This window comes from Filicampus tigris, chromosome 21, assembly GCF_054856515.1.
Source record: "Filicampus tigris isolate MCC_2025a chromosome 21, RoL_Ftig_1.0, whole genome shotgun sequence".
NCBI classification, from domain to species: Eukaryota; Metazoa; Chordata; class Actinopteri; order Syngnathiformes; family Syngnathidae; genus Filicampus; species Filicampus tigris.
In genome coordinates, this window is record NC_141237.1 from 15,090,001 (window position 1) to 15,111,445 (window position 21,445).

General features: G+C 40.9%; 1 protein-coding gene across 10 annotated transcripts in view; it reads right to left on the minus strand.

Annotated features, from left to right (window-relative positions):
- LOC147127771 (uncharacterized) overlaps positions 1 to 21,445 on the minus strand; it is a 48,501-nt gene that overhangs the window by 14,805 nt on the left and 12,251 nt on the right. For 7 of the 10 annotated variants that reach the window (XR_015084170.1, XR_015084169.1, XR_015084172.1 and 4 more), the window contains exons 2-3: positions 9,061 to 9,309; positions 1,006 to 1,695 (exon numbers count right to left, since the gene is read on the minus strand). Coding sequence is in view for 5 of the 10 variants with exons in the window: in XM_086020358.1 (XP_085876484.1) it covers positions 1,006 to 1,695; positions 9,061 to 9,309 (939 nt within the window). In the remaining 5 variants the exon portion in view is untranslated. Of the gene's footprint in view, positions 1,696 to 9,060; positions 9,310 to 21,445 lie in introns of all 10 variants that reach the window. The other 3 variants (XM_086020354.1, XM_086020357.1, XM_086020356.1) reach the window with 1 other exon arrangement.

Here is a 21,445-nt window from a genome sequence, read left to right on the forward strand (position 1 = left end):
AAGGGCCACTTCCCTAATTCAGGGATGTTTATAAAGGTGAAGGGAGGGAATTTCACTGGTAATGGTGACAAACATTTACCATAATCCCCCATCTCCAGATGATTCAATGGCTTTTTTGGAAGTGACACATGGTTATTTCCCCAAGAGAACATCTGTTGGGAGAATTACCCACAGCCATGAGTTGCACATGAATCATGATCAACTTTGCCTCTGTTACCTTAACTGAACTCTGGTGAAAGAGCCCTAAGCATCACATTGTCAGCTGAGCTGATAGTAAGACATTCCACCTTTGACTGATCACCTTAAAGTATTACAATGTTTACAACACAATAACTGTACATGTTGGAGCCTGTGTATTAATTCTTTCTTTAAAATGCATTGAAAAATAGTTGAACAAACTAACTGGCTTCTAATTTCAAAACTCGCTATCCATCAATTTGTTGTGTATAAGGCGATCATACATTTACATGGCTTCACAGTCGTAATGGCCCTCCAAGTGAAATCAGAACTATGATGTGGCCCGCAACAAAAATGAGTTTGACACCCCTGATCTAGAGCATCAATACATGACTTATTGATTAGAAGTGAGGAGACGATAGTTGGGTGATAAGGTTGTAAGAGAGTGTGTGGCGCTAAATAGCTGGTGGCTCAATTTGGTATTACAATTTGTCTAATTTGGTTTTGCAATTTGTGGCACATTCTGCCTGGGACTTAACCCATCAAACCTAACCCACATCACCTTTCATGGCACACCTGTTACACCCTTTGTGCTCTTGCTGCATGACATTTTGTAGCACCAAAGCACCACAACTCTTGACAAGGCAACAGGTTTCTCTCCAGTGTGGGTTGTTGTGTGACGTTTTAAATTTTTCTTCAAAGAGAATCTTCGACCGCAAACAGAGCACGCAAAAGGCTTCTCTCCAGAGTGTGTACGTGTGTGTTGTTTTAAGGTTCCCTTCTCAGAAAAGCATTTACTACAGACTGAGCAGGAAAAAGGTTTCTCACCAGTGTGCGTTCTTTTGTGTGTGTTGAAGTGTCCTTTGTGAGAGAATCTTTGGCCACAGTCTGTGCAGGAAAAAGGTTTCTCACCGGTGTGGATTCTTGTGTGAATTTTTAAGGTTCCCTTCCGAGAGAATCTTTGACCACAAGCTAAGCAGGCAAAAGGTTTCTCACCAGTGTGTATCTTAATGTGTTGTTTCAAACCCTTCTTCAAGGCAAATGTTTTACCACACTGAGAACATTTCCAAGGTTTGTTGTCAGTGAGACATGTCATATTACCAACAGACTCATTATCTTCAACAGCGTGAGGAGCGTGTGACGTGTCGTTACTTTCCGATGGTGGAGCTAAGAGGCTGCCTGCTCGTGACCCTTTACATCGGTCTCCATCACTTTCTGTTATGTGTTGACATGAGCTGCAACTTGGAGGCTTCACCCCTATGCTCCTTTCACTTTGACCCTCATCTTCACTTTTGAAAGGGACAAGAGTCGATGGCAACTTGTAGATATCCTCCTTTTTGATGTAACGGGGCTCCTCTCCCTCCTCTTCCACGCATGGGTGCTGTGGCTCTTTTTTAATGTAAAATGACTGCTCCACCTCTTCCTCTTTCAAGTCAGGGACATCTTCGTCCTTCTCTTCCTTTTTAATGTGAGGGAGCTTTGGCTCCTGTCGCTCAATACGAACATCTTCACTGATGTCTGCAAGACAACAAAACACACACACACATGGTATCATGTTTCTCATTCACAATGAAGGTTATTAGGCAAGACAGAGGAGTTAAGATTACAATTTACCGTTTGGCATTAGCAAATTCACTTACTGATGGATTTTTGGTGGGGAGCATAATTGGTTACTGTACATTTCGGAAGAGTTGCACAGGGTCCGACATTGCACCTTAAGTGGCACTGGCCTCGGGTATTCAAGACGCACTCAGTAGGTTTTAATGACCATTTCATATTAGACTGTCTTCATGGTGTTTTATCTAAGTGCCTTTAAGACATTTTTAGTATGATTGCATTGATGGCCATAATGATGTCCTAACCTCACTGCAGTGCAGAACACTTTTATACTTTCACAGGTTGAAGTGGACAAGAGTAGTAATGTGCATTTATTTGCATTGTGGTGGCGATTGGTCGCCGTTTTAGACAACAGAACTGACAAAGCGAACAATATTACCATGCTTGCCCCCTCCTGTGATGTAGACCGCTTAGACCGAAAAAATAAGCCGAGCTCCAAAAGGGGGCATGCCAAGTTGTCGTAAATGTAATCACAAAAAAGGCCTTAAATCACTACAGAGTGTATTTTTGTACTGATGTCATTTTTACATGCAAACATAAGTGCCAATGTTAAGCTCATCCAAGTGGCCGTTTAAGGCTTCAAATACATGTACTCAATTACTCAAGTCCCTGTAAATTGAAAATAAATTCTTGTAAATTTGACAGAGAGAACAGTACGATTTGAAAATATCCCAAAAATGCAGAGTATATAAAATAAGGCTCATAAGTCATGAAACAGAGCTGACCTTGCAGCTGCAGGATGGTGTGAGCTTGTCCAATGGCAATCAAAACATGTCTGTTTTGTACAGTGTTGGCTGGAAAATGTGTGCCAGCTGGCTGCTGCTTTTAACAATAGAATGCCCTGAGAGGCCATTTGGCCTTTCTACGTTTAGGCCCAGAGAGGGGCCATTTGACCGATAGGAAAGGGGTGATAAACCGAGCTTTTGTTATGTTAACCCATTAAGGAAGGTGCGTGTTGGGGACAAGCCGAGCTTTTATGTTAACCCATTAAAGCCTGAAGCCCCTCGTGCGACATCTCTTTAAAACCTACGGTCGTCATTGGAGTCACCCTTGAAAACCGGACATTTTTGCGGAAATTCAACACCTACAAATTAATTAATATGTCAGCCCCTGTAGTAGATAGAACCATAATTCCGAAAGAATTTGAGAGCTTAGGCGTGACTTTCACACATATACCATATATATTTAGCTGGTTTCATTTAAAGTCCACAAGCACGTCGTCTATATCACTGTATTGTATCAGAGCTCCCACAATCGATTGTGCCACCATTACTCCTCGTAAAAATTCCGGATATCCTCCGACGACTCACGACACCGTCACATGTCTATTCTGATGCATTTCATTGGTTAACCCATTAAGGGTGGGAGTGCATAACCGTCTTTCTACCCTTAAAGCCTGGAGAGCATATACGCCATTCTTTTTTTTTATCCAATTTTTGTTCTCTGAACCAATGAAATGCATCAGAATATACACGTGACGGTGTCGTGAGCCAGCTGAGGATGTTCTGGAATTCTTTCGAGTCATAATGGCGGACGGCATCGATCGCGGGAGCTCCGAAATAAGTAACGGCAGTGATATAGACAATGCGCTTGTGGCCTTTGAACCAGTAGAACCAGTCGAAAGTGATGTATGGTTAAGATATGTTTGTAGACAATGACAATATCGATGTCTTTGTAAAATAGAGGATGGTAATTATCACTCGATTTTTAAAATTAAAAATAGTGCTTCTCTTACACTGACACTTTTTGTACATCTTCTCGATTGAAACAGAAAAGATGATTAAACTCAGGCCTGTGTGAAAGTCACGTCTAATGTCTCAAAATCTGTTGGAATAATGTTTCTGTCTGCTACAGGGGCTGAGATATTAATTATTTTGTATGTGTTGAATTTCTGGGGAGCCAGGCACTTTAGGCTTTAATGGGTTAAGCGACCGAGAATTGTATTTAAAAAAAGAAAATGACATATACGCTCTCCCGGCTTTAAAGGGAGGAACGCGCAACAGCGCTCCCGGCTTTAGTGGTAGAAACGCGCTTGTGCGTTCCCGGCTTTAATGGGTTAAAGCTGTCAGCCCCAGGAGGAACATCTGAAAATGCATGTGAATGAGGCAATCACTGACACTGAGCCACCCCCACAAACTTGTTTTGCAAGATTTCTTGACCAGAGTTCAGCCTATGGGGGAGGGAGGTATCCTTGTAACTGAAATGTTCTTGACAATTTCACTGCTCTGCATTGATTTCCCCTCCACGCTTCAATCCCGCTGACCATTCTGCCACCATGACCCACCTCCCCGTCCTGCATTATTTTTCTTTTTTCAAGTTTTAATTTTGTGTTTCTGTTATCTTTTTTGTATTCTGAGCTACATGAAATTTTGCTGACAAATACTTTTGTGACTTGGTGTAATGCCAATAAAAGGAAGCCTATCAGACGGAAATTGCAAGACCAGAACTGTAAAAAAGAAGTAACAGCTTTTCTCGTAAATAAGATATGAACTGTACCGTGAACAACATGTTTTCCCAGGGCAAACAGAACACAATTCTTAAGAGTGACAAAATACAAAAGTCCTCTGGGCCATTTGGAATGCATAAACATCTTATTTTGGGATGTGAATTGGGCAATAGTTGGAAGGAACGGCAGTGTACGTGTGTGTGTGTTAAGAGAGTGGCAGCATTTTTGCATACCCATGGCATTTCCTTTTTGCATTTTCCACGTGTCATCATTAGGGGTGTCAAAATAGTGCATTAATTGTGATCAATGAATTATGGTCAAAGTTAAAGATTTGTTTTTTTAATCTCATTAATCTAATTTTTAATCTCTAATTTTACTGTTTCTGTATGATGATGAGATCTGTTTTGATGCGTGGGACTTGTGCTTGAGTTGTTGGGGGTGTAAAAAACAATGGTCAGTGTCACACCCTGAAGTGGACACTGACCATAGTGATTGGCATAACCTGATAGCCTCCAAGTTCAGGAGCAGAGAGATGATGTGAAAATGGAGGAGCATGCTAGAGTTGTTGGTGCAATGAATGGTAAATTTAAAAAATTGATAAAGGCAGAGTGATACTCCTTTGTACGAAGGACTTTGCTTACTAAAGAAGCAGTTCAAACCTACCACATAAATGCAATGCAACCAGCCGTGAATAAATCTACAGCTAATGTTAACAACGAAGACACTAATATAGCGAGACATTGCAAGCTCTTCACCAAACTAAACCTGGCGAACAGCCCGCGTATGAGCAGGTCTGCTACCAACAGGCTGAGGAGTGTTCTTGCAAAGCGAATAGCGATGAACTGCAGGCCGACCAACGTCGTTGAAGACAGGAATTAGTTGAGGTGTTGCAAAGAGTCTCCAATGACCTCTCATACAAACCATCAAAGCTGGGCAGTCCGTCCCGGGGAGCAGAACGGTCCGTCCCTCCGTACGCCCATTTCTGGGGCGGAGGGTGACACTTTTGAAAAAAAGGGGCTGACTAAGCAAGGGCGGAAGTGGATTTTAGTCCTGTCCACTAATCGGCCCTCATGCGTGTGACGTGGTCACGAGGCGGTCAAATTTCATCTCAGCCTACTCGGTGAAAGGGTTCTTTATACTCGCTGCCGCATTGAATCACGTGACCGACACATTGTGCTGTGAGACATGTTGGCGACAGGTCTGCAGCACATGCCGTGCACACGTGAGAAATCTGGCTGAGCCAGGGGAAACTGTACATCAATTTCTGACGTATGCACGGCATGTGTTGCAGATCTGTCGCCAACTTGTCTCACACTACAATGTGTCGGTCACGTGATGCAATGCGGCAGTTGTCAGTAAAAAAGAAGCATACAGAAGCTTTTCGCCAGGGTATGTTGAAATGCCGCCTAGTGACCATGTGACACGCATGAGGGCCGATTGGTGGGCCGCATTAAAATCCACTTCCGCCCTTGCTTAGTCCGCCCCTTTTTTTCCCCAAACGTGTCACCCCACCGTCCTCCGCCCCAAAAATGGGCATCAGTCTGGGACGGACCGTTCCGCCCCCAGACAGACTGCCCAGCTCTGCAACTCACTACTTCATAAAAAAATACACCTGCCTACAAGCATGTTCTACTGCACTTAAGAACAATTAACATTTCTCCCACAAAATCATGAGGACAAGGACACCCTCAATCAATAAAATATGTTGGAAGACAGTAAACCTCACTTCTCACTCATGTCACTATCTTCCTATACTGTATAAGCTAGGTGGCAGTATGACACAATCAGACTGTAATCATTGTCTACAACAGGAGTCTTCAATCCTGTTCCTCGAGGGCCGGTGTCCTGCCTGTTTTCCATCTCTCCCTGCTACAGATATTCACCAAAGATCTGCAGAAGCTGGATAACAATCCTGATCATTTGAATCAGGTGTGTGTTGCAGCAGGGACAGATGGAAAACAGGTAGGACACCTGTACCCCTTGGGGAACAGGATTGAAAACCCCTGGTTTACAAGATGGATCAAATTACGGGGCACGTTTAGTTTAGCTTTAGTTTTCTGCATTAAACACTACTATGTCCTTGGCTATTGTGTGCCGTGAGACTCCTTTAATTAAACAATAAAAACGGAGCGACCAATACTTAACGAGAGCTTGTCATTCTCTGAACATGACCCCGTTGGGCCAGTGACGTCACGCACGCACTGGGTCAAACTCGCCGGGGCAGCCAGTGGGGGGGCCCAGCTCATGAAAATATTGAGTTTTCTGCATCTTTTCCGAGGCCTTTTAATTTATTTTTTTTAACCTGTTAGAATAATTGTACATAGGTTATCCCATATTTACTCTTATAAGTACTGTAAGGCATTTATTCAGCATTATTAACTTGTTTGAATCATGTAAGCCGAAGTTGTTTGTGAAGAAAGTGGAATGTGAGAAGCTGCAAAATAGGAACAATGCTCTTATCGAAGCGCTTCCCATGGTTAGACGCTGAGTCCTTGGGACAGAATATAACAATAAAAACGAACTTAAACACACACACACACACACACACACACACACGCACACACACACACACACACACACACACACACACACACACACACAGTCTCCAAACTGTTTGTCACAATGCTACATGTTCCCCCCACCCTTTAGAGTAGCAATTTCTATGTATACAATTAGGGACCACCCAAGAAAATAAAAAGAGAAGAGGCGGATTGGCTGTTTCAGAGCACTGTTAGACATTGTAATTGTGCAGTCTCCTTTGCTCTCCTCGCGAGTAAAAAGACAATATTGTGTTGAGTGTCTTCTCTCCTCATTGTGTGTTATTTATTAATGTCCTAAGTGGTGTGAATATAACATAACCTAAGCAATCACTGGAATCTCATTATTTGTACTCAATCTTAAAGTTTTACGGCTAACTTTTTTCGTGTAACATACATTTCAAGTGTCTCTTCTGTAGAAACTCTGGCCACAAACTGAGCAGGAAAAAGGTTTCTCACCAGTACGGCTTGTGTGTATTTTTAAGGAACATGATTCATCCTTGTGAGAGAATCTCTGACCACAAACTGAGCAGACATGAGGTTTCTCACCAGTGTCTGATCTTGTGTGTAAATTAAGCTTCCCTTCTGAGAGAAACTTTGACCACGAACTGAGCAGGAAAAGGGTTTCCCCACCAGTGTGGGTTCTTGTGTTCATTATAAAGGGAAAAGGGTTTCCCCACCAGTGTGGGTTCTTGTGTTCATTATAAAGTTTGCTTTTTGTGAAAATCTTGGGCCACAATCTGTGCAGGCAAAAGGTTTCTCTTCAATGTGTATTCTCATGTGTTGTTTCAAACTCTTCTTACAAGCAACTGTTCTCCCACACTGAGAACATGTCCATCTTTTGTTGGCATCACCTCCAAACTCGTCATTGTGAGGAGCATGTTAAAACCCTTTGCAAGTCCACCTGCCATTTTTACCTGAACGCCTAAAAGGTGCACCCAAAGTAACTTTGAAGCTGTACTTGAACCATGTGGAGTATCAGCATAGTTTTGGTCTCTTTTTGAAGATAACACTTCAATTTTTTTCACTTCAACTGTCAGAATCTGTTAAAGGGCTACTGGCACTGAATTATTTTTTTTCTTCAAAAATCTGCCTGGAAAATTAATGTAGCAGGGTGGTGGACTAAATAACACTGCAGGTTTACAGCTCAAAGGCTTCCCCAATTCAAATATGACAATATACTACAGAAAATGAGCATTTTACACAGGTTTTCCTGAGGAGAGGTCCAGGCGAAGCAAACGTGTGCCATTTGGGTGACCCAATTGCAACCATGGTCACATACGTAGGGGAAAAGGCTGTTCTTTTGGAATGCTTCAACATACAAAAATGATCATGGGTTCTAATGTAAAGTAAGACTTGGGGGTATTTTATCCTATCCTATGGTATATTTTCTTTTAAATGATATTGCAATTTGCCCTGTGATTGGCTGGCAACCAGTTCAGGGCTACTGCCCTAAGACAACTGGGATAGGCTCCAGCACCCCCGCGACCCTCGTGAGGATAAAGCGGTAAAGATGGATGGATGATATTGCAATTGGTGACCTTTATTTCACATGTAGTTTTATGTTGGACGTGATACTGTGCATTACAGCAGAGGACAGTGTTGAACATTGTGTCATCAACAGCATTATTATTCGGAATATAAAGCAGCATATTTTTTAACAATAAATAACAGACTTGAAACTGTTAATCTTGCAGAAGGTGTGCATATCCAAGGTTTTTGTGTGAGGAAAGAAGTGATCTACATGCGCTGGTATTATTGTACTACGCGACAGGAATTTTATATCGTGGATAGTGTCACTGTCTGCAGCATGCCCCGACGGCTAACACAACCGATTAGGGCGTAAATCTGATGCAATGTACTCTGCAATGGATTTGGTAATTTTCTTACTCTTTTGGAGTTTGGTGGAAGAGCACCTGGCAGAGTAAGGCGGTTGTTTATCATCTCCGACGGGTCAGCACTCAACTCTGGTCGGTAGCGTGTTATTTTTGTTGGATTCCCAAAATATTTTTATCAGCGTCCCACACTTCATAAAGAAACTAAATGTCTCCAAACCAATGCTTTTAACAAGGATTGCTCGTGTCAGGTTTTGTTTGTCCCGCCATCTTGTCACGTAAGCGGCACAGACAAACGCACGAAATCGCTTGCACATCTTTTTATTTTTACTTTTTTTTATTTATGCTTTAAACAGATTATTAATACCTCTGAATCGATGCAGAATCTTTTTAATAAAATGAACGATGCATCGAAAAAACGATTATCGTTCCCTCCCCTAATTTTTACCTTCATTTTCACTCTTCAAATGGACAACAGTCGATGGCAGCTTGCACATCTCCTCTTCCTCTTTAATGTTGTGGGTGTCTTCCCTCTCCTCCTTCATGTAAGGATGCTCCGGCTCCTCCTCTTTTTCGATGTAAAGAGACATCTGCTCCTCTTCCTCTTTGAAATGGGGGACTTCCTCATCTTCCTCTTTCTCTTTAATGTGAGGGCGCTCTGGCTTCTGCCGCTCAGGACGAACATCTTGACTGATGTCTGCAAGACAAGAAGTCAAATACACATGGTATTATGGTTTATCTGTAGAATGAAGGTGATTAGGGCAGCCAAAATAAGTTAAGATCACAACATACTGTTTGGCATTAGCAAACTGACTGTATTTTCCGGGGGGAGCCCATCTTTGGTTATTTGTTAAGACTTGCACAGGGTCTGACATTGCACCTTATTCAGTGGCGGCCCAATCAAAAGTGATACTGGCTTCGTATATTCATGATATAATGCAAGAAGTTTTAGTGATTTCATATTGTGTGTCTTTACACTGTATCATTTAAGCCCCTTTAATAAATTAGTGTTGCAAATGCATTCGTTGCTGTGGCAATTTATTAATGTCACTAAAATTGAAGCACTGCAATTTAAAAAAAAAAGGAAGAAATATTACAGCTCCAAAGACTACCTCAATTATATAGTTATTCAAGTCCACAGTGGTCCCCAAACCTTTTCCTGTGAGAACTTTTCCCTTCTCTGATGGGGGGAGGGTCCGTTTATTACAGAAAAAGTGTGACGATTGCAGGGGTGCCTAAACGTTAACATTTGTTTTGCAGAAAGCCACACATAACCAAATATGAATATTCTACATACAAACCCAATCCCAATGAAGTTGGGATGTTGTGTTAAACGTAAATAAAAAACAGAATACAATGATTAGCAAATTATGTTCAACCGACATTTAATTGACATACCTGTCAACCCCGGGCTGTGCTGAATCTTACAAAATTTGTAATTTGCCCATACATTTCTGTATAAAGTCTTACACAGTGTGCTCAGCGGGAGAGGTGGGGGAAACGGAACGGACATTTCTACATAGAATCTTACACACTGTTTATCGCTCAACGGGGGGGTTGGGGGGTTGTATTTGCTCGGGCTGGGCCGATAATTCGATATCGATATGTATCGCGATTGACACGTGATCGATACCAATAGAAAATGCCTTCAATAAAACGTTCAATAGAAAAAAGAAAAACAAACCCGATCGCAGCATGGTGCGTGATGTAGGCAGCGTGCTTCCGCCTCCAAACATGAAGAAGAAGCGTTTAAACCAAAGAAGAAGCAGCTTTTAAACCAACGAGGAAGAAGCATTTAAACCAACAAGAAGAAGCTGTTAACTCAACTGAGCATGGTCGTGGGCCTGGCGGCCGTTCGCTACGCTCGCGTCCAGCGAGCGGCGTAGCTTTGCTCAAATAAATGACCACTCGACTCAGTACAACTCTTACAGTTAAATTGTATCATGCATGATAACCCTATTAAAAACCCGTGGATGGAGCCATGGTGTACAAGTAGAGGAGTTCTTGTCTTTGACATGCTAGCGCCAGTTAGCCTTATCCGACACCGGCATCGCACTCAAGGTAAAATCAAGTAAAATATGAATGGACTATGGCAATAATGCGTCCGCTAAAAAGATAAAGTAGTCCTAAGACGGTTGGTAAACGATGACGTATGCACTGCAAGAGAGTATTCGTTCACTTACATTGGATGAACATTGAATGAAGGCTAATATATGTGTGCCAACAACTGCTTTGGGGTAGACCTAATGCAAATAAGCATTTACAATGCACTGATGGAGGACAAACTGCGCATTACACTACATAACGATGTACAAAAAACAGTTAACTGTTATTTAAAGGTAAGGTTTACAACAAAACCAATAACTATCAATATTGACTTGAGATGAAATACTTAGATTGTGACAGTTTTTCAAACATTTCTCAGCCCTTCTAAGCACATTATCTTTAAAATGGAGTTTATTTCATCTTTATATCGACCAGTTTATTTCACTCTTTCATAGTTACATTGACCTCTTGTTAAAGGTTAAGTATTATGTTAAAAGAAAATAACCTAAATGTATTTATCTTCAGGTCATTATTTTGAATAGAAGAAAATTCAATATATATCAATATCGACCAATATGAAACACTTATATCGTGATATACTTTTCAGTCATATCGCCCAGTCCTAGTATTTACTCATAAAAGTCGGCCGAAGTTTGCAGTCGGAATCGTTAACGGACGCTCCGGAAGAGTCGAAATGGGCAAGACGAGATCGGTCTAACAAAAAATGAGTTTTTAATTTTTTTCCCCCCGTACAAAAAATGTTATACAGCGTACGCAATTTGAAATGATCAAGAAACGTAAAAAATACGGGGAAAACGTATAAGTTGACAGGGATGAATTGAATACGCTACAAAGACAAGATATTTCATTTTCAAACTGAGAAATGTAATTGTCTGCGATTGGCTGGCAACCAGTTCAGGGTGTAACCCTACTACTGCCCAGCTGGGATACAATACAATTTATTTATTTATATAGCGCATTTCACAACAGCTACAACAGCTGGGATACAATACAATTTATTTAAATAGCGCATTTCACAACACCTACAAGTTGTAACAAAGCAGATACAACAACAAAATAGCCATAAAACAACAAGTGAAATCAATAAATTAACACAAAAGAAGAAGTTGGAAGCCTACGAAAGGATACACACCATATTGTTTACCACCCCAATAGGGCCCGTGCACTGCGTCATCACGACGTGTTCATCCACCACATTGGGGGGTACGGTGAACGACTGTACATGAAATGCTGTGTATTTGTCGATTCAAAAACATGTTCAAATGCAAGAAATTGTCTGGGCTTTACAAGGATAAATTAGACACTTAAGCCAGAGCCCGATATCTTGCAAAAATAGGCATTATAAATGGTTTGGATCCTTACACAATTCCCAAAACTGAGCGGAAATACAAACCGGACCTACTTTCTCCTTTGTGTACACCGGATATTATCGGGAACCTTGTGTGTAGTGTGAATACACTAAACATCGGAGCAATTTTAACACAAATCTTTAGCCTCCGGTGTGCAATTTACAAACGGGTAGGTGCAGGCGGCAAACATAACACCGTCACTCGGACTAAGGTACGTGCTTGCGTGTTTGCTTGTGAACCGTCCACTTAAACTACACGAACTAAGTACCATATTTTCCAGACTATACGTCGCTACGGAGAACAAGTCGCACCAGCCATAAAATGCATTATAAAGAAGAAAAAAAACATTTAAGTCGCCCTGGAGTATAAGTTGCATTTTAATTAGGAGGAAATTAATTGTGCGCTTAGTACACATCATTTCCATCGAGCTACGATGGTAACATTGAGCTAACATTCACACATGTAGCAGTCAAGAAAGTTACGGTAAGATAACTTTAAACTCACCAAAAGGGTTGTAGATCGATTAAATAAGTCTTATTTATCGTCCACTATGTAGAATGTTTCCAAAAGTATTTATGTATTTGGTCATAATTATCTCTCTGTTCGTCTTCTCCGCTCTCTGCTCCGTACGTGCAGACTGATGCAAGACCTCAGCCGGAGCAGGGTTATTATAGTTTTGGATTTTTCATTTTAGTTTAGTTTTTATTTCACTTTGACTTTTTATTTCTAATTCAGTTAGTTTTAATTAGTTTTTAGAAAATATTTGTTAGTTTTTATTAGTTGTAGTTTTGGGGAAAATGCTTGGTTTTAGTTTAGTTAATTTTTTAGAATTTGATGTATTTGTCAGGAGCGTTTTTTTTTTTTACAGTAACAAGTGTTGCTAATTATTCAAATAAAGATAACATTTGAAAAATGTATTAACTTACTAACTATGTATGACTAACCATCAACAAATAACAGTATGAACATAACATCACAGTCCACTTAAATTTAAGTGCTATAAAGCGAAGAAAAGTGCAGTGCATTAATGCTGCTTATAAAGTGAAAATGCAGATGAAACAAGCAACAGAAAACATAACATAAAAACCTGGCAATTGAACAGGAGACTGCAGACTGTAACATCAGAATATAAGTCAAGAACTGTAAGTCCTTCCATATTGACACACACACAGAGATAACACAGAGAGAGAGAGAGAGAGAGAGAGAGAGAGAGAGAGAGAGAGAGAGAGAGAGAGAGAGAAAGAGAGAAATATTACCGTATTTTCCGGACTATACGTTGCTCCGGAGTACAAATCGCACCAGCCATAAAATAAATTATAATTCATTTAATAATATATTTATTTTTTATATTTTAACCATTTAAATTATTCATGCATTTTAATAGCTTTTAGGATTTATCTTTATGTTTCTTTATGTAGGTTAATAACATGTGAAATGATATACACTACAGGTTATTCTGCCCGTTGTAAAGTCCATATGTAATGCAGGTTTATATGCAGCCTTAGAACGCCCTCCTGTGGTTGATTTGTGCATTGTTTGCTGACCTTGAAAAGGAAAGGGATAGAATATAATGTGTTAATAATTTCACACACAAGTTGCTCCAGAGTATAAGTCGCCCCCCTAGCCAAACTATGAAAAAAAACGTGATTTATAGTCCGGAAAATACGGTACTTATTTTATTTTTAACAATGTATGTGATCCTTGATCATTCCTTCTTTCCTTTCACCTCACTCACTGAGTGCATGCAAGTATGTGACTATAAGAGAGAGAAAACAAGAGGATTCTGAAGTATATAAAACTTATTGCTATGAAAATGCATCCTTTCGCCCAAAACGAAAGGTTGTTTATGCTGAAATATTTTCATTTTACAGCCGATAAGCCATCCTACTTCATTCGTTTTGACATGTCCTAAACGAGGGTTCCCTCGGTCTTATAAGCATGCATGAGCACCTCCGTGTTAACCTGAGAGAGAAACGGGAGGACATTCCATCACTGTGACAGACCGGTCCATCTGTCCGTCCGTAACATTTTGTTGACGGCCGACAAATGACGGGTCACATTTTTAAAAAGACGGATTAAGCATTGACGAAAACCGTCTGCAGTCCGTCTCCAATCCGTCATTAGTCTATTTTTAGCGGCGAGGCTTCAATGGCCGCGGTGAGGCTGTTTGTGTATAGAGAGACACTAGAGTAGTGTGCCTTCAAGCGTGCCTGTATTTTCTAATTCTGACTGCATGTACACCGCCCCTCCCTCGTGCTGTTGGGGCACACCATTACAAGTAGGGGTGGGCGATATGATGATATTAGATCGTTAAGCAATTCAACGTGTTTACAATCTCATAAAGCCGGAAAATTGTTTGATCGTCTACATGGCACATTCTATACAGTTTAGCTCGATGGCGGCGCAAAGCCGCTGACGCGTATACCCGACCAACCAATCACAGCACGCACAGTGCACCGTACGTGACACTCCCCGCCTCCCTGTTTGTTTGTATACAGCGGGGAGCTATAGCAAAAAGTATTAAAGTATTAAAAAACGATGTAAAAAAGAATCTTGATAAAATTGTGATCGTGATTTTATTTTTAAAAAATCGTGATCTGATATTTTTGCCAGATCGCCCACTCCTAATTACAAGTGGGGGAGGGAAATACCACAATCCATGTAACAGAGGTTTCGGTTTCGCATTGGCCGCGGCTTGCAGCTTCAGGGTCCTAAAAGGAGAGACATACCGAATTTTCCAGGCTATAAGTCACTCTATTTTTGGAACACTTCGGGAAAAATGTTTAATTAAGCCGCACCTTTATATAAGCCACACCTATCTATGTTGAAAACTTTTTGACTTGTTGAAAATTTACTGCATTTACAGAATGGGTCACTGATAGTGTAGTGGTACACACGCCCGAGTTGTGTGCGGGCAGCGTGGGATCGATTCCCGCTCAGTGGCGGTGTCTGTGTGTGCCCTGCGACTGGCTGGCGACCAGTTCGGGGTGTAGTATGCCTTCGCCCGTTGACGGCTGGGATAGGCTCCAGCACCTCCCCGCGACCCTGTATAGGATAAGTGGTTTGGGAGATTGACACATGACGCATTTACAGAACGATTATGAACTGTAAATATACATGTATGTACGTCACGGATTCTTTCCTAACAGTGCCTTTTAACACTGCAGCAACATTGCTGATTAAAACAGAAGAGAACCAAAGGAAAATAAACAGAACTTCTCTTCATTTCACTGCCGACTGCCGCTCCAGTTTGTCAGCTAATGCCCACCAGACTCCACCATCTATTGTTCTACTACATTCTACATATGCACCTGTCTTGTTTTATGTTAATAAAGTCAGCAAACTAACACAGACGTAACATCAGCCAATCGCATTCATGTGAACTTCAGGCACTTCTAGGAAAACATCAAATCAAAGCATTACAGCACCTAATGCAATAACCTAGTCTATGGCGCCCTCGCCTGTTGAACTCCTCCACCTGCAGTCACATCCAGTTAATGGTAAATGTATTGTATTGAATTGTACTGTCATTCTGGTTAGAGTGCCCCGAGCGGTGGAAGAAAAATCCACAGAATAGCCGCACCGGACTATAAGCCACATGGCTCAAAATCTAGGAAAAAAAGCCGCGGTTTATAGTCCGGAAAATACGGTATTTAGTCCAGCCGTGGATAAGGTTGCCCGTGCTTCAATTTATTTATTTATAATTTATAATTATTAATATTTTATTAATTATATAATGGCGGCATGGTGGTCGACTGGTTAGCACGTCCGCCTCACAGTTCAGAGGTCGTGGGTTCGATCCCGGCCCCGGCCTCCCTGTGTGGAGTTTGCATGTTCTCCCCGTGCCTGCGTGGGTTTTCTCCGGGTACTCCGGTTTCCTCCCACATTCCAAAAAAACATGCATGGTAAGTTGATTGGACTCTCTAAATTGCCCCTTTGTGTAAAGCTGTTGCCATGGTAACAGGCAGTTCGCCAATAATACCGCTGATTTTGAGGGTCTGAACAGGCAAGAAATCTCGCGAAACTTTGGACACACATCAGGCCTGGCAAAAATCAAGATTTTTTTATTTCATTGTACAATTTGTAAAAAAATGGCTCGCTAGCGCCGGTTGTACGTTTCACCTACATCGACGAAGTTTTGGTGGTAAATTGAAGGAATAATTATTAAATAGTTATCCCACATTTGCTTGTTATTAATCACCAAATAGCTGCCACACGTTTGCCTATCATACTGCGGTTGAATGAACATATAATCCTGAGTGATTTGATAACGTTACATTCATATAGTGTTGTGTGGATTAGTAGTTTTAGATTAGAGCAGCATGGAGGTTGTGGGATCGATTCCCGGCCATTGTGACTGTGTCGAAGTATCCTTGAGCAAGATACACAACCCCCAGTTGCTCCTGATGCTGCATAATCAGTAGGTAGATGAGCTGGAGTGTAAAGCGCTTTGAGTACCCAAGGTAGAAAAGCGCTATATAAGTACAGCCCATTTACAGTATTTTAATTCAATTTTACCACGACCCTTGTGAGGATAAGCGGTATAGATAATGGATGGATGGATGATGGTTGAATCAGCATTGATATAACATTGTGATATATGGTTGAAAAGCAAACGTTGACCTAATATTTTATCAACCTTGCGCTTTCTGTATAATTTCTACTTTAGGTTTCAACGTAGATTCAACACTTAAGTTGAACCATATTTCAACATTGATTCAACCATATTTTGCTATCTGGGTACAGTATGCAGTACTGTAATATATCTAAAAATGGATGCGTAAAAGTGGGGGATAACACATTTTTACAAGGATAAATTAGACACTTAAGCCAGAGCCCGATATCTTGCAAAAATAGGCATTATAAATGGTTTGGATCCTTACACAATTCCCAAAACTGAGCGGAAATACAAACCGGACCTACTTTCTCCTTTGTGTACACCGGATATTATCGGGAACCTTGTGTGTAGTGTGAATACACTAAACATCGGAGCAATTTTAACACAAATCTTTAGCCTCCGGTGTGCAATTTACAAACGGGTAGGTGCAGGCGGCAAACATAACACCGTCACTCGGACTAAGGTACGTGCTTGCGTGTTTGCTTGTGAACCGTCCACTTAAACTACACGAACTAAGTACCATATTTTCCAGACTATACGTCGCTACGGAGAACAAGTCGCACCAGCCATAAAATGCATTATAAAGAAGAAAAAAAACATTTAAGTCGCCCTGGAGTATAAGTTGCATTTTTGGAGGAAATTAATTGTGCGCTTAGTACACATCATTTCCATCGAGCTACGATGGTAACATTGAGCTAACATTCACACATGTAGCAGTCAAGAAAGTTACGGTAAGATAACTTTAAACTCACCAAAAGGGTTGTAGATCGATTAAATAAGTCTTATTTATCGTCCACTATGTAGAATGTTTCCAAAAGTATTTATGTATTTGGTCATAATTATCTCTCTGTTCGTCTTCTCCGCTCTCTGCTCCGTACGTGCAGACTGATGCAAGACCTCAGCCGGAGCAGGGTTATTATAGTTTTGGATTTTTCATTTTAGTTTAGTTTTTATTTCACTTTGACTTTTTATTTCTAATTCAGTTAGTTTTAATTAGTTTTTAGAAAATATTTGTTAGTTTTTATTAGTTGTAGTTTTGGGGAAAATGCTTGGTTTTAGTTTAGTTAATTTTTTAGAATTTGATGTATTTGTCAGGAGCGTTTTTTTTTTTTACAGTAACAAGTGTTGCTAATTATTCAAATAAAGATAACATTTGAAAAATGTATTAACTTACTAACTATGTATGACTAACCATCAACAAATAACAGTATGAACATAACATCACAGTCCACTTAAATTTAAGTGCTATAAAGCGAAGAAAAGTGCAGTGCATTAATGCTGCTTATAAAGTGAAAATGCAGATGAAACAAGCAACAGAAAACATAACATAAAAACCTGGCAATTGAACAGGAGACTGCAGACTGTAACATCAGAATATATGTCAAGAACTGTAAGTCCTTCCATATTGACACACACACAGAGATAACACAGAGAGAGAGAGAGAGAGAGAGAGAGAGAGAGAGAGAGAGAGAGAGAGAGAGAGAGAGAAAGAGAGAAATATTACCGTATTTTCCGGACTATACGTTGCTCCGGAGTACAAATCGCACCAGCCATAAAATAAATTATAATTCATTTAATAATATATTTATTTTTTATATTTTAACCATTTAAATTATTCATGCATTTTAATAGCTTTTAGGATTTATCTTTATGTTTCTTTATGTAGGTTAATAACATGTGAAATGATATACACTACAGGTTATTCTGCCCGTTGTAAAGTCCATATGTAATGCAGGTTTATATGCAGCCTTAGAACGCCCTCCTGTGGTTGATTTGTGCATTGTTTGCTGACCTTGAAAAGGAAAGGGATAGAATATAATGTGTTAATAATTTCACACACAAGTTGCTCCAGAGTATAAGTCGCCCCCCTAGCCAAACTATGAAAAAAAACGTGATTTATAGTCCGGAAAATACGGTACTTATTTTATTTTTAACAATGTATGTGATCCTTGATCATTCCTTCTTTCCTTTCACCTCACTCACTGAGTGCATGCAAGTATGTGACTATAAGAGAGAGAAAACAAGAGGATTCTGAAGTATATAAAACTTATTGCTATGAAAATGCATCCTTTCGCCCAAAACGAAAGGTTGTTTATGCTGAAATATTTTCATTTTACAGCCGATAAGCCATCCTACTTCATTCGTTTTGACATGTCCTAAACGAGGGTTCCCTCGGTCTTATAAGCATGCATGAGCACCTCCGTGTTAACCTGAGAGAGAAACGGGAGGACATTCCATCACTGTGACAGACCGGTCCATCTGTCCGTCCGTAACATTTTGTTGACGGCCGACAAATGACGGGTCACATTTTTAAAAAGACGGATTAAGCATTGACGAAAACCGTCTGCAGTCCGTCTCCAATCCGTCATTAGTCTATTTTTAGCGGCGAGGCTTCAATGGCCGCGGTGAGGCTGTTTGTGTATAGAGAGACACTAGAGTAGTGTGCCTTCAAGCGTGCCTGTATTTTCTAATTCTGACTGCATGTACACCGCCCCTCCCTCGTGCTGTTGGGGCACACCATTACAAGTAGGGGTGGGCGATATGATGATATTAGATCGTTAAGCAATTCAACGTGTTTACAATCTCATAAAGCCGGAAAATTGTTTGATCGTCTACATGGCACATTCTATACAGTTTAGCTCGATGGCGGCGCAAAGCCGCTGACGCGTATACCCGACCAACCAATCACAGCACGCACAGTGCACCGTACGTGACACTCCCCGCCTCCCTGTTTGTTTGTATACAGCGGGGAGCTATAGCAAAAAGTATTAAAGTATTAAAAAACGATGTAAAAAAGAATCTTGATAAAATTGTGATCGTGATTTTATTTTTAAAAAATCGTGATCTGATATTTTTGCCAGATCGCCCACTCCTAATTACAAGTGGGGGAGGGAAATACCACAATCCATGTAACAGAGGTTTCGGTTTCGCATTGGCCGCGGCTTGCAGCTTCAGGGTCCTAAAAGGAGAGACATACCGAATTTTCCAGGCTATAAGTCACTCTATTTTTGGAACACTTCGGGAAAAATGTTTAATTAAGCCGCACCTTTATATAAGCCACACCTATCTATGTTGAAAACTTTTTGACTTGTTGAAAATTTACTGCATTTACAGAATGGGTCACTGATAGTGTAGTGGTACACACGCCCGAGTTGTGTGCGGGCAGCGTGGGATCGATTCCCGCTCAGTGGCGGTGTCTGTGTGTGCCCTGCGACTGGCTGGCGACCAGTTCGGGGTGTAGTATGCCTTCGCCCGTTGACGGCTGGGATAGGCTCCAGCACCTCCCCGCGACCCTGTATAGGATAAGTGGTTTGGGAGATTGACACATGACGCATTTACAGAACGATTATGAACTGTAAATATACATGTATGTACGTCACGGATTCTTTCCTAACAGTGCCTTTTAACACTGCAGCAACATTGCTGATTAAAACAGAAGAGAACCAAAGGAAAATAAACAGAACTTCTCTTCATTTCACTGCCGACTGCCGCTCCAGTTTGTCAGCTAATGCCCACCAGACTCCACCATCTATTGTTCTACTACATTCTACATATGCACCTGTCTTGTTTTATGTTAATAAAGTCAGCAAACTAACACAGACGTAACATCAGCCAATCGCATTCATGTGAACTTCAGGCACTTCTAGGAAAACATCAAATCAAAGCATTACAGCACCTAATGCAATAACCTAGTCTATGGCGCCCTCGCCTGTTGAACTCCTCCACCTGCAGTCACATCCAGTTAATGGTAAATGTATTGTATTGAATTGTACTGTCATTCTGGTTAGAGTGCCCCGAGCGGTGGAAGAAAAATCCACAGAATAGCCGCACCGGACTATAAGCCACATGGCTCAAAATATAGGAAAAAAAGCCGCGGTTTATAGTCCGGAAAATACGGTATTTAGTCCAGCCGTGGATAAGGTTGCCCGTGCTTCAATTTATTTATTTATAATTTATAATTATTAATATTTTATTAATTATATAATGGCGGCATGGTGGTCAACTGGTTAGCACGTCCGCCTCACAGTTCAGAGGTCGTGGGTTCGATCCCGGCCCCGGCCTCCCTGTGTGGAGTTTGCATGTTCTCCCCGTGCCTGCGTGGGTTTTCTCCGGGTACTCCGGTTTCCTCCCACATTCCAAAAAAACATGCATGGTAAGTTGATTGGACTCTCTAAATTGCCCCTTTGTGTAAAGCTGTTGCCATGGTAACAGGCAGTTCGCCAATAATACCGCTGATTTTGAGGGTCTGAACAGGCAAGAAATCTCGCGAAACTTTGGACACACATCAGGCCTGGCAAAAATCAAGATTTTTTTATTTCATTGTACAATTTGTAAAAAAATGGCTCGCTAGCGCCGGTTGTACGTTTCACCTACATCGACGAAGTTTTGGTGGTAAATTGAAGGAATAATTATTAAATAGTTATCCCACATTTGCTTGTTATTAATCACCAAATAGCTGCCACACGTTTGCCTATCATACTGCGGTTGAATGAACATATAATCCTGAGTGATTTGATAACGTTACATTCATATAGTGTTGTGTGGATTAGTAGTTTTAGATTAGAGCAGCATGGAGGTTGTGGGATCGATTCCCGGCCATTGTGACTGTGTCGAAGTATCCTTGAGCAAGATACACAACCCCCAGTTGCTCCTGATGCTGCATAATCAGTAGGTAGATGAGCTGGAGTGTAAAGCGCTTTGAGTACCCAAGGTAGAAAAGCGCTATATAAGTACAGCCCATTTACAGTATTTTAATTCAATTTTACCACGACCCTTGTGAGGATAAGCGGTATAGATAA